This window comes from Thermothielavioides terrestris, chromosome 1 (assembly GCF_000226115.1).
Source record: "Thermothielavioides terrestris NRRL 8126 chromosome 1, complete sequence".
Lineage (NCBI taxonomy): Eukaryota > Fungi > Ascomycota > Sordariomycetes > Sordariales > Chaetomiaceae > Thermothielavioides > Thermothielavioides terrestris.
Window position 1 is genome coordinate 4411506 of NC_016457.1, and position 12893 is coordinate 4424398.

General features: G+C 60.4%; 5 protein-coding genes across 5 annotated transcripts; 4 read left to right on the forward strand and 1 right to left on the reverse strand.

The window, feature by feature from the left end:
• Window positions 1–653: 653 nt before the first annotated feature.
• Window positions 654–2786, reverse strand: THITE_2108423 (uncharacterized protein). Its single transcript, XM_003649615.1, has 2 exons — window positions 1990–2786; window positions 654–1923 (listed from the first exon to the last, which is right to left on the reverse strand). The coding sequence occupies exons 1-2, from the start codon at window positions 2678–2680 to the stop codon at window positions 725–727; spliced, it is 1890 nt and encodes a 629-aa protein (XP_003649663.1). The 5' UTR covers window positions 2681–2786; the 3' UTR covers window positions 654–724.
• Window positions 2787–3758: 972 nt separating this feature from the next.
• THITE_2108425 (uncharacterized protein) lies at window positions 3759–5368 on the forward strand. The gene is made up of 3 exons (XM_003649616.1): window positions 3759–4060; window positions 4132–4920; window positions 4990–5368. The coding sequence occupies exons 1-3, from the start codon at window positions 3973–3975 to the stop codon at window positions 5136–5138; spliced, it is 1026 nt and encodes a 341-aa protein (XP_003649664.1). The 5' UTR covers window positions 3759–3972; the 3' UTR covers window positions 5139–5368.
• Window positions 5369–6339: 971 nt separating this feature from the next.
• On the forward strand, window positions 6340–7803 carry THITE_2084845 (glycoside hydrolase family 76 protein; the record flags this gene model as incomplete). Its single annotated transcript, XM_003649617.1, has 2 exons — window positions 6340–6421; window positions 6482–7803. The coding sequence occupies 2 exons, from the start codon at window positions 6340–6342 to the stop codon at window positions 7801–7803; spliced, it is 1404 nt and encodes a 467-aa protein (XP_003649665.1).
• A 1144-nt stretch (window positions 7804–8947) lies between these two features.
• Window positions 8948–10784, forward strand: THITE_2108431 (uncharacterized protein). Its single transcript, XM_003649618.1, has 2 exons — window positions 8948–9965; window positions 10023–10784. The coding sequence occupies exons 1-2, from the start codon at window positions 9005–9007 to the stop codon at window positions 10499–10501; spliced, it is 1440 nt and encodes a 479-aa protein (XP_003649666.1). The 5' UTR covers window positions 8948–9004; the 3' UTR covers window positions 10502–10784.
• A 114-nt stretch (window positions 10785–10898) lies between these two features.
• Window positions 10899–12846, forward strand: THITE_2108432 (uncharacterized protein). The gene is made up of 2 exons (XM_003649619.1): window positions 10899–11213; window positions 11290–12846. Exons 1-2 carry the CDS (start codon window positions 11163–11165, stop codon window positions 12667–12669), a joined length of 1431 nt encoding a protein of 476 aa, XP_003649667.1. The 5' UTR covers window positions 10899–11162; the 3' UTR covers window positions 12670–12846.
• The last annotated feature ends 47 nt before the right edge of the window (window positions 12847–12893 follow it).

Here is a 12893-nt window from a genome sequence, read left to right on the forward strand (position 1 = left end):
TCCCCCGTGCTAGGACGCGTTCGTATACAAATTTAGGTGGGGAGGTGTCCGTTTTTTTTGGGGTGTCCAGCAATTTTGTACCCCTCTCTCCCGGAGGGAGAGAGGGCTGTGAAAATACCCACTTTTCCTTCCGCCCTCGGGTAGTGTGGTGGGCGCTGTCGAGGGCGCTGTTGACGTCATAGTAGAGCAGTGTAGCCACGGCAAGCCAGTTCAACCATCGTAAGCAGGTTTCACCACCGCAAGCCGGTTCAACTGACTACCTGGTACCGCGAGCTGCCCTGGTTCAACCACCCGGGTTAGTGGTGAGGGTTCGGGTTAACGTTTTTTTTTTTTTTTTTTTTTTTTTTTTTTTTTTTTTTTTTTTTTTTTTTTTTTTTTTTTTTTTTTTTTTTTTTTTTTTTTTTTTTTTTTTTTTTTTTTTGGCGATCGCATCAGCCTCGGCCCGATCACGCTTCGCTTCACCACTTACCGTGGTGTGACACAGTCAGGTGTCTTGCAACCTTAGGTAAGGCCAGATCCAGCCAGGGTTTGTTTCCTCCCTCTCATCCTCACAACTCTCGGAAACAAGGCGTGCATTTTTGAAGGTCTATTATGAGATGAGGCATACCCAGTTATCCAGTTCTAATGCTAAAGAACAACGAGACCGCCCATTTTGGTATCCAACCCATGCGATGAACCCAGACCCCCACCGGAGATGCAAACCACTCTATTACCGCGACGCCTTCTATGCAAACGAATTCCTCGTGTTGACCCGGTCAATATCGTACGGGTTGCCCTCGTACAATGACCTAGCCGCCACCGACGACGCCCTCGACCGTGCCCTCGAGAGCTGGCTCGACGGCCTGGATCCCCGCGCACCGATCGGCGCGTACGTCGGCTGGTCCGGCTCCTCTTCCGCCGCCGTGGCCTCCGAGGAGTCGCCCCCGCCGTGCGGCGTCCGGGCCTCCTTTTCGGCGTCCTTGTCCTCCAGCACTTCCTCCTGCTCTTCCGGCTCCGACTCCTCCCCTTGCTGCTGCTGCTGCTGCTGCTGCTGCTGCAGCTGGCGCATGAACAACAGCGACTGCGCGGCGTACTTACAGCGCTCCCGGATGACCCCGCCGTACTTGTAGAAGAGGAACGGGAAGGGCACGCAGGCGAGCGCCAGGAAGGCCGGGATGCTGGACGCCCAGTGGATGCCCAGATTCTGATACATGTAGGTGGTGAATAGCGGGAACGCGGCGCCGAACAGCGACCGGAGGACCGAGTTGGCCGCGAGGACGGACGCGGCGAAGATGGTGTAAGCGTCGATCAGGTAGTTCATGATGCTGAGGAAGACGAGGACCATGCCGAAGCCGAAGGGCACGCCGGCGGCCACGCTGGCCATCCAGTGGATGGATGTGTAATTCGTCCAAGCGAACCAGAAGAGACCGATCGGGAGGGCGACGCAGCCGACGAGGGCAGGAGGCAGGCGGGCTTCGGGCGGGGCGAAACCGCCGTGCTTGTCTTCGGTGAGGATGTACCGCTTGTTATCCCAGATGTTGTACGAGACGGCACCGACCATCCCGACGACGAGGGCGCAGAACGGCAGGCCGCCGATGCCCTGGTTCCAACCGCGGTTCTGCTGATAGACGATGGGGTAGGCGGCGAAGAGCATGTACAGCGTACCGTAGATGATGGCCATGTAGATGCTGAGGAGCAGGACGATGGGCTCGCGGAAGAGAAGGATCCAGGGGCGGCTCAGGGCCGTCTTGAGAGACTGGAACAAGGTGACCTTGCCGCGATCGTGATCGATCTTGCTCACATAGACCTTCCCGGTCATCTTGGAGAGCTTGGCGGCACGTCGGCGGAGGAGGACTAGGGCGTAAGTCTCGGGCACGAGCATAGCTCCGATGATCCAAAGAGCACCAGAGAAGATGGTCAGGAAGCCCATGACCCATCGCCAACCTGGGAGGCAGACGTCAGTGAGTGCACGGCTGGAGAGAGACACGGTGGACGGAATCCACTACGCACCAGCATTCATCCCCAGAAAACCGCCGATAACAGGACCCAACGCGGGACCCAAGAACGGCGCGGCCGCGAACAGCGACATGGCCAAGCCTCGCTGGGCGGCCGGGAACATGTCGGCGATGATACCGCCAGCGTTGGTCAGAGGCGAGGAGCCAAACGCGCCGGCAAAGAAGCGCATGATCAGTAGGGTCCAGCTGTTGTGCGCGCCCGTCGACCCCCCGTTAAAGGCCGTCAGCGCGGCGTAGGTCACGATGAACAAGATCTGACGGCCGAACATCTCGCTCAGGGGAGCCCACAGCAGCGGGCCGATGGCGAAGCCCACGACGAAGAGGGACACGCCCAAAGTGGCGACCTCCTCGCCCATGTCCAGCTCGACCATCATCTCGCTGATGCCGCCCGTGTAGGCGGACGAGATGAGGGCGACGGCCAGCGTGGCGATGGCCACGACGAGAGTGAGGAACCACTTCAGCACGGGGCTGAACAGCAGGGGGTTGCGCGGATCGTTGGGGATCCAATGCACCAGATACGGGTCGTCTTCGGTGCCGGCGCCTTGGTAGGGGTAGTTCTGGACCTCGGGGGTGACGCCGGCCTGGTCGATGACGAGGCGCCAGTAGGGGATCTTGGTGGGCTGGACAGGTTCGAGGGAGTTGCCCTCCTTGGGGGAGTTGCCCTCCTTGTCACTGTTTTGAGACATGGCGGGCGGCGGCGTTGGTACGCGGTAGCACCAGCCGTGTTTTATGGTTCATCTAAGCGCAGGATACGCAGTCTGGGTGGTGGCACGGTCCCAGTCCGGTGGAACCAAGCTCTTGTTGTTTTCGATCGGGAACGGAAGGTAACCAAGGTAAAGCTCTGGAGCGAGCGAGAGTTGGGATGACAAAGAAACAAGGGGTATCACCAGAATCAAGGACTAGGAATAGGGAAGGAAACAAAAGAAGAGTCGAGGCGTGACCACACGAAGCAGGACGCTCAGCATCTTGGGAACGGAAGCTTGTGACTGGGAGGAGAGGAGGCCTGGAAATATGTAGAAAAGGCGAGCCGCAATTCGGGGAATGCAAAGGTACCGTGCCCGTGATGTCAGTAATCCTCTTCCCATGGTCGGGTGCCAATGTGCCGTGGTGCCGTGCATTATTCGCTCCACCCAGCTTGCAACTCAGGTAGGTAGGTTGGGAGAAGGAAGGACCTTTGCGCGAATGTGACGGAGATAACATCAGTGGACCAACACAAGTGCCGCTCGGCCTTTACACGATCGGAGTCCGCGATTCCCTCAATCCCGTGCCCACCGAGTACCCCACCCTCGAGCTTCCACACACCAAGTTCTGGAAGCTCGGCCTCGGCAAGTTAGAGCCACGGTCCTCGCGTCCCTTGCTTCCACACATCTTGGCTTGGAGGTTATTACAAATGCATCCGATGCACAGTCTGACGCCAACGGGCGAGACGGCAGACGAGCAGGGCCAACATCAACACAGTGGGCTCGGGTTCGGGCAGTCGATTACGCCAGTCTGCCATATTGCTGGGAGGAAGATGCCCAGGGCCGAATGGAAACTCTGAGAAGCTCGTTTGAGAACAATACCAAAATCGAAGGTGAAGCTGAACACAGGTCCATGCCTGGAGGGGCTGACTCAGTGCCTTACTGCGTACACTACACTACTTTAGTGTATCCGTCCAGTCGGTCTTGGCAGGGCGGCGCGGACTTAACACAAACTATTCCGAAATTGTCCCACATGCAACCCCACCATCGAACATTTTTATGCACGCCAAGCCTCCATGTCATAATTTCGTGAACAGGCAGGACCTGGCCATGTGCGGCGCTAGCTAGCCCACGAGGTGGGCAATCAAGAAGATTTTTTTTTTTTTTTCTTTGGCCGTACCAATACTACATTACTATTTTACTTGGTCGCAGCCATCAAACGCTTCCACGTTCCTAGGTTTCTTTTTGTCCGCCTTACTCAGACGAGCCATCATCCGGAAGATTCAGGAGCAAGAAAAATGGCAGCCTCGCTGGAAGAGACCACGGTCAGCTACGAGGAGCTGGAGGACCTCGAGCATGGGTTCGACGAGGTCGAGACCGAGATCAGTGAGTTGCGCTGCCCCTCTCCAGATGCCGCGATCGCCGCCGTGACAGAGACACTGATGCATCGCCACTAGTCCGCCAGCAGTATGCCCTCTCCAAGCCGCTCTACGCCAAGCGCGCGGAGCTGGTAGCCAAGATCCCCAACTTCTGGCCGCTGGTGCTCGAGCAGGCGCCAATGGACCTGGATGAGTACATCCAGCCGTCCGACTCGGCGCTGCTGCTGTCGTCGCTCAAGTCGCTCTCCGTGAGCCGCTTCGAGCTCGACGCGGACGAGAAGAACGGCGACCCGCGCAGCGTCGCCATCCGCTTTGAGTTCGCCGAGAACGAGCACTTTGAGGACAAGGTGCTGGAGAAGAAGTTCTGGTGGCGCCAGAGCAAGGACGGGTTCGCCGGCCTCGTCAGCGAGCCCGTCGAGATCAAGTGGAAGGAGGGCAAGGACCTGACGGACGGGCTGCTGGGCCTGGTCAAGGCCGTCTACGACGAGCAGCGCGCGAAGCCCAAGCAGGAGACCAAGGACAAGAAGGCGAAGGTCGAGTTGACCGAGAAGCAGAAGGCGCTCAAGGAGAAGATCGACAATACCGGCATGGGCGGCGTCAGCTTCTTCGCCTGGTTTGGCTACGTCGGCCACTACGTCACCGCCGAGGAGAGCAAGCTGGCCATCCAGGAGGAGGCGGAGGAGCGGAGGAAGAGGAAGGCTGGCGAGGCGGTGGCTAAGAAGGAGGACGAGGACGAGAAGATGGAGGACGCCGATGAGGAGGATGAAGACGATGATGAGGACGACGACCTGGAGATCTTCCCGGCAGGTGACGAGGTCGCCATGGCGATTGCGGATGATCTGTGGCCCGGCGCACTGAAGTATTTCAGTAAGTTCACATCTATTGTCTTGCCCTCACCTCACACCTACAGACGGCGGTCCGCTAACACACCAGCAGTCCAAGCTCAGGAGCAAGACTCGCTGAGCGAGCTTGATTTTGAATCGGGGGATGAGGATGAGGATGACGAGGAGGACGAGGAGGAGGAGGGCGGCAATGACAGGCCCCACAAGAAGCACAAGGGCAGCGCCCACAGCTCCAAGCACTGAGCTGGCTCTCTTTGCGAGACGGATCCTGCCATGGTCAGCCCTGAGATACCCTAAAACCCCTGATGATTTGGACACATGAATTTGGTATGAGATAACGGATAGATAAAAGTTTTTTGCGTTCTTAACCACCGTCCGCAGCCCGGACACCTACTGTGTACCAAGCTTTGAACCCTGGGCAAGTGTCGCGGTCTTGAACCCGCCTTTAAGTCTTGGCCTCCAGGCACGCAGCCAATGATTGCTTACGTCTATTTTTCAGGGGTCCTGAGTGGCAGGGTTCCTCAGCACCGATAAACAACGCCCACTCACGACTCGCCAGGCTCACCACAGCAACGTGAATGGCCAGACCATTCCAACTCGCAACAACAGCAACTCACATCACTTCCTGATGGTGGTGAGACACCAAATCTAGTTTTGCAGGATCTCATCATGTATGTACTCCGTATACTCCGTAGATCAAAGCACAACACGGTTCGCGAGACCAGGGGGGCCCGCACGGTCTCGAACTCAAACTGTTTCAGCCTCTTGTGCTCTCCCACTTTCTCCCAGTTCCCGAACGGCGGTATCCCGTGCTCCCGGACTCACCAAGAAATTGCAGGCGGCTGCCGGCCTGGGACGATCATGGCATACATGTCTCTTTGTTCCGGAGCAGAGGGGCTCCCCCTGCATGCTGGTCCCTGGGCATGTCTTCCGCTACACCACCATCTTGAGCTTTCCTCGACAAACCTTCACTCTGGGATCGCTTTGTTGGTCCGGAGTTCATGGCCAGCGCTTGTTAGGCCTTCCTCTCCTTTCTTTTCATTGTCCTCTTTTTTTCTTCATTCATTTTCGATTCATCGCGCGCCGCGGTCGCGGTCTGCTCTGACTTTCGTTTCTGCTCCAGCTTCGAGGCTGTGCCTCGCTCCTCTTGTTTACAACACCCGGAGGTCTTGCGACACATCTGACGCCCCCATTGTTGTTCCGTATCGGCGGTTCACGCAGAAGTGATTGATATCCAAGTGGCCCGGAATCTCTCCCAGCTGGGCTGGCTGCGGGACGTTGCCCCTTCTTTTACCATCCGTTATCCCCAGAGGTTCTGAGCATGTCATGAGCTCAGTCCGCGGCTTCGTTTTTTAGCTGTTTTAGTTTGACTTTATTTTTATTCTTATCTTTTTCTTTTCTCTTTTTATCGTCGCTCCAGGGCTGCACGGAGGAGCCTGGCGCTATGAGGTTACTTGGGCTCGCGGCCGCTCTAGGTGTGCTGGTGAGATCCGGGGCGGCAATCGACTTGGTCCTGGAGGATGAAGGTCGGGTGTCTCTCCTTGCCGTGAAAGCAAAACGATCCTGGTGGACTAACAATTGTCCAGAGTCTGTCAAATCCGCCGCCGCCACAATCGCCTTCGGGCTGGTCAAGTACTACACGGGCAACAACACCGGCGACACGCCGGGAAACCTTCCGGACCCGTATTTCTGGTGGGAGGCGGGCGCCATGTTCGGCACCCTGATCGACTACTGGGCACTGACGGGCGACGACTCGTACAACAACATCACGACGCAGGCGATTCTCCACCAAGCGACGGAGAACGGGGACTTCATGCCGGCGAACCAGACGCGCACGCTCGGCAACGACGACCAGGGATTCTGGGGGATGGCGGCGCTCTCGGCGGCGGAGAACAACTACCCCAACCCGCCGTCGGATCAGCCGCAATGGCTCGCCCTGGCGCAGTCGCTCTTCAACCAATACGCCTCCCGCTGGGACGAGACCACGTGCGGCGGGGGCCTGCGCTGGCAGATCTTCACCTTCAACAACGGGTACAACTACAAGAACTCCATCTCCAACGGCTGCTTCTTCAACATCGCCGCCCGCCTGGCCCGCTACACGGGCAACGAGACCTACGCCGAGTGGGCGTCCAAGATCTGGACCTGGCAGGAGACCGTGGGGCTCATCAGCGCCGACTACCACGTCCACGACGGCACGAACATCAACCTCACCGACAACACGTGCACGGCGGTGGACAAGAACGAGTGGACGTACAACTCGGGCATCTTCCTTCACGGCGCGGCGGTCATGTACAACCACACGAACGGATCGTCGACGTGGCGCGAGCGCGTGGACGGCCTGCTCGCGGCGGCCCAAGCGACCTTCTTCACCAACAACTCGGTCATGGTGGAGCAGCTGTGCGAGCCGGCGGGCGTGTGCGACAACGACCAGCGGTCCTTCAAGGGCTACCTGACGCGGTGGCTGGCCGGCACGACGCAGATGGCGCCGCACACGGCCGGGCCGATCCGCGCGCTGCTCGCGGCGGACGCGACGGCCGCGGCGAAGGCCTGCGTCGGCAACCCGGGCGCGCCCGCCTTCAAGGGCCACGCCGGCACGGCCTGCGGGTTCCGCTGGGACGACGCCGCGGTCGGCGGCGGCTTCGACGGAAGCGCGGGCGTCGGCGAGCAGATGAACGCGCTGTCGGCCGTCATGTATACGCTCGTCACCAGCAGCAAGGCGGCCGCGCCGCTCACGGCCGACACGGGCGGCACGTCCAAGGGGAACCCGGCCGGGAAGGCGCACCAGCCGGGCGGCGTCGAGAGCGAGAGCGAGAGCGAGATCAGCGTGGGCGAGCGCGTGGCGGCCGGGTTTGTCACGTCGGCGATAGCGCTGGGGGTGGTTGCCGGGTGCGCGTTTGTGATTTCGTGAGCCCGGAGCCGGGGTGGGTACCTTATATATCGGGCGGATTTCTTGTAAGGTGTATGATCACGACGGCGTTGGGGTCATATCGGCATGGGCAACGGCGTTCGCATCTTCGGGTTTAAATGGGACAATTCCAGCTTTGAGAGCTGCTTATGGGAAATAGGGACATCGTTATGGTCCATGAAAAGAACCGGGTTCACCAAATCAGCACTGTTCCATCGAATCGCCTGCATCACCCTCCCTTCCAGGTGCCTTCCTATTAGCCGTTGCAACCATCCGCACTCAATGAAACCGGTAGTCAAAAAATGCCCATGCTCGCAGTCCACGCAGGCAGGCCGGCGGGCGTGACACGCATTGGCGGGCGGGAGAACGATATGGCTGGGATCAGCCCGCCTGCTTTTGAGCCCGCTCCACCCCGCACTTCCCTCCCCCACCTCTCGGGTGCGCGTTGCCGGCTCATGGCCGGGCAAGCTCTTCCGGAGCAAGGAGAGCAGAGTCGCCCGTTTGCCGAACCTCGACCGCTGGGCCTAAGCAAGGGAACCAACCCATCGAGCTTGTGCCGACCGCGGGTCAAGTGAGTGAGTCGAGCAGGCAGTTACTTCCTCTGTTATCTAAAGCAATCTCTACATCTGGCTAAAGCCCCCGCGGTTCAAACTCAAACTTGCCTGACTTACATAACGTCCGATATATCCCAGCCAGCAGTCTGTTGGGTTTGAGACATCCCAACAACACGGCGTTCAAGCATTTCGCTTGCAGCTGAGGGTCTTTCATCTCGGCTTGCAGCCAATACTCGAATCTATTCCTCATTTACTGATCTTGACTCAAACTCACCATGTCGGCCAAGCACTTCTTCTCGGACCCATCCCACCTGGTGCTCTCGTCGCTGCGCAGCCTGACGCTGACGAACCCGGGCCTGGCGCTCGACGCGCCCAACAAGGTGGTCTACCGGCGCCCGGGCTACGGCGCGGCCGCGCAGCGCGTGCACCTGGTCTCGGGCGGCGGCTCGGGCCACGAGCCGTCCTTCGCCGGCATGGTCGGCCCGGGCCTGCTCAGCGCGGCCGTCGCCGGCACCATCTTCGCGAGCCCGAGCGCCGAGCAGGTGCGCGCGGCCGTCATGGCGCTGGCGGGGCGTTCCCATCGGCAGCAGCAGCAGGGAGGTGGGGAAGGAGGTGAGGGCGGCGGCGGCGGCGGGGTGTTGGTTACGGTGATGAACTATACGGGCGATGTGCTCAACTTTGGGGTGGGGGTGGAGAAGGCGCGGGCGGCCGGGGTGGAGGTCGAGATGGTGGTCGTGGGGGACGATGTTGGGGTTGGGAGGGCGAAGGCGGGCAAGGTCGGACGGAGGGGCATCGCAGGCACCGTGCTGGTGCACAAGATCAGCGGGGCGCTGGCGGCGCAGGGACGCGGGTTGAAGGAGGTTGCGAAGGTCGCGAGGTTGGTGGCGGAAAATCTGGTGAGCGTTGGGGCGAGCTTGGAACATGTCCATGTCCCTGGGAGGGCGAAGCCAGATGTTAACTCGGCCGAGTATCTGAGGGACGGGGAGGTCGAGATCGGCATGGGCATTCACAACGAGCAGGGATCGAGCAGGGAGGTGGTCGAGCTGCCGGAGCTGGTGCGGAAGATGCTGGCGCAGATGCTGGACCCGAGCGACACGGACAGGGCGTTCTTGAATGTCAATTCGAACGAGGTGGTGCTGCTGGTGAACAACCTGGGAGGCGTCAGCGTCCTGGAGATGGGCGGCATCGTGACCGAGGTGGTGTCGCAGCTAGAGAAGAGCTACGGCATCCGGCCGGTGCGCATCCTCAGCGGCACCTTCATGACGAGCCTCAACGGGCTCGGCTTCAGCATCACGCTGCTAAACGTGGTCGACACGGGCATCGGCGGACCGAGCATGATCGACTTGCTCGACTACCCCTGCGAGGCGACCGGATGGTCGTCGCCAATATCGAAACAGACGTGGGAGGAGAAGAACACGGCAACTTTGGAGCAGGACGCGTCCCTGGGGGGGAATATCAAGCCCAGCGGCCTGACGATCGACAGCACTGCCGCGCAGCAGGCACTCACCCGCGCGCTTCAGGCCGTTGTCGCCGTTGAACCAGAAGTGACGCGCTACGACACGGTCGTAGGAGACGGCGACTGCGGAATCGGACTCAGGAGGGGTGCCGAAGGTAAGCGCGGGGTCCACTTCCCTTCCCCCAGTTGACGGGCACTGCTAACGGATGCAGCCATCCTGACCCACCTGCAGTCGCACCCATTGTCCGGAGACGCAGTAGTGGACTTAGGCAACATCGTCCCCATCGTCGAGAAGGAGATGGACGGGACGTCTGGCGCGCTCTACGCCATCTTCCTCAACGCGCTCGTAGCCGCCCTGAGATCGCAGGGCCAAGGCGAGGCGACACCGAAGGTCTGGGCGGCGGCACTTAGGCAGAGCTGCAGCGCCCTCTCCAGGTACACGCCGGCCCGGCCGGGAGACCGCACGCTGGTGGACGCCCTGTACCCGTTTGTCGAGGTGCTCGAGAAGACGGGGGACGTGAGGCAGGCAGCCCAGGCAGCGCAGAACGCGGCCGAGGGCACCAAGGGCATGAAGGCCAGCCTGGGCCGGACCGTGTACATTGGCGGGTCGGGCTTCGAGCAGGTGCCTGACCCCGGTGCCTGGGGGCTTGCGAGTTTCTTCCTGGGGCTGGCTGGGGTCAAGAATGGCTGACGAGGGGTGGGAGCAGCTGTGAGTGAGCGAGGGAAGAAGTGTACTCTCGTCGGCTGCGAAGCCGGGGACCTATAAGCAGGTAACAGGCAACGTTGCTCAGGCAGCTGCGAAGTGAATATTGGGTTATTTCCAAGTTTGAATTGCTGCTTTCGATGCGTTCTTGTGACCACCAACCCGCAATGGATATAGTGTATAGCGATAGTCTGTTTCCGCCGATATTCTTCGAGTAGTCAACGGACCATCCACTCGGTGTTGTCTCCAGTGTTGGCCCTTTAGGTCTGGCTCTTGAACCTGGTGTGCAGCTCGTTGCCAGCTGCCTGCGACCGCCCAGCCTGAAATGCTTCGGAGGTCGTCGGTAACATTACGATTACAGTACGCAATACCGAGGGAGTTACCGGGTGCCCCGGCCACTTTCGGCCCAGTAAAAGCTGCAAACCACCAATCGCAGCAGGATACCGCGACGGACGCAGGAAAAGACGGCGGCGACAGCAAGTGTTCCCGGGCCTCGGCACACTTCTCGGTCAATCCTGCACTGCCCGCGGGACATCATCGCCAGACGCTCTTTTTAATGTTCGCCCATACGATCGCCCGCCGGGCGGCGCCGGCAGCACCAGCAACCGCCTGTCGCGCCTGCCAACAGCGCACGAGGGTCCTCGTCGCCATGCCGCTCAGAGCCAAGCTGCTGCCTCAGCAGCCACAGCACCAACGATCAGTACGTCGCTAAAGGCTCAATGGCTTGCGGCTATACCAGCCCTCTGCATCTCAACCGGCTGACCAACCTCCAACAGATGTCAACACAACAAGCGCACGAACTGTTCAAGCCGCGTGACGGCGACGAACCCGAGGATGTCCTCTTCAACAGCCTCTACGGCCTCCGCTCGATCGAGCTCAACCGGCCAAAGAAGCTCAACGCCCTGAACGGGTCCATGATCCGCAAGATCGTCCCGCGCCTGCTCGAGTGGTCCAAGTCCGACATGGCCAACGTGATCGTCATGAAGGGCGCCGGGGACAAGGCTTTCTGCGCCGGCGGCGACGTAGCCCAGCTGGCCCAATGGAACAAGGAGGGCCCCGAGGGCCAGAAGAAGTCCGAGGACTACTTCGCTCAGGAGTACCAGCTGGACCACCTGATTGCGACCTACAACAAGCCCTATATCGCCTTCATGGACGGCATCACCATGGGCGGCGGCGTTGGTCTGAGCATCCACGCGCCCATCCGGATCGCGACCGAGCGCACCGTCTTCGCCATGCCCGAGACGACCATCGGCTTCTTCCCCGATGTCGGCGCCTCCTTCTTCCTCCCCAGGATGCCCGGCGCCATCGGGACATACCTCGCCCTGACCAGCTCTCGTCTCACGGGCGCCAACGCCTTCTACGCCGGCGTCGCCACGCACTACCTGCACTCGACCTCGCTCCCGCAGCTTGAGTCTCGCCTCGCGGAGCTGCGCTTCAACGACACCGACAGCATGGAGACCCGCCTCACCTCCATCAACGCCACCATCGAGGAGTTCGTCACGGGCCTGCCGCACGACGAGCCGATGCTGCTGGCGGGCAAGCTGCGCACCGCCATCGACCGGTGCTTCAGCCACGACAGCGTCGACGAGATCCTGCGTGCGCTCGAGGCCGAGAAAGGCGCCACGCGCAAGTGGGCCGAGGAGACGCTGGCCGCGCTGCACAAGCGGTCGCCGCTCGCCGTGCACGTCGCGCTGCGCCAGATGCGCATCGGCAGCAAGTGGAGCATCCACGACGCCTTCGTGCGCGAGCACGCCATGGCCGCCAAGTTCATGGCCACCCACGACTTCACCGAGGGCGTCACCGCCCTGCTGATCGAGAAGCGCCCGCCGAGCTGGCAGCCCGCGTCGCTGGAGGACATCGACCCCAAGGAGAGCGCCGCGCTGACCGAGAGCTTCTTCCTCGTGCCCGAGGACAAGCCCAGGCTGCAGCTACTCACGGACGCCAACTACGACGAGTACCCGTACCCGCAGTTCGGCGTGCCGACCGAGGAGCAGGTCGAGAAGAAGGTCATGCTGGGCACCATGACCCGCCGCCAGATTGTCGACGAGTTCGTCCGGGAGCGGAAGCAGAAGCAGGGAGTCAGGGAGATTGTCGAGGAGATCCTGGCCCGCAAGACGGTCGGCGGTGCCAACGCCGTCGTCAAGTGGGTGTACTAGCTAGGTCGGACTGGGGGTGTATGATAGACCATGTTGAAAATATAGACTTGTATGATTGGTGAACAACATGGCGATCTTGGATCCGTCGACGGTCAGCCCCAACGTTGATTTGCACCCAAAGACGCCTGTACTATGGCTCTACCTACTCACGTAGTAACGACGACGTTTGATTAAGGACGTCTTGGAACTTACGACTGCCCCCAGGGAGGGAAGGAAACAAAATC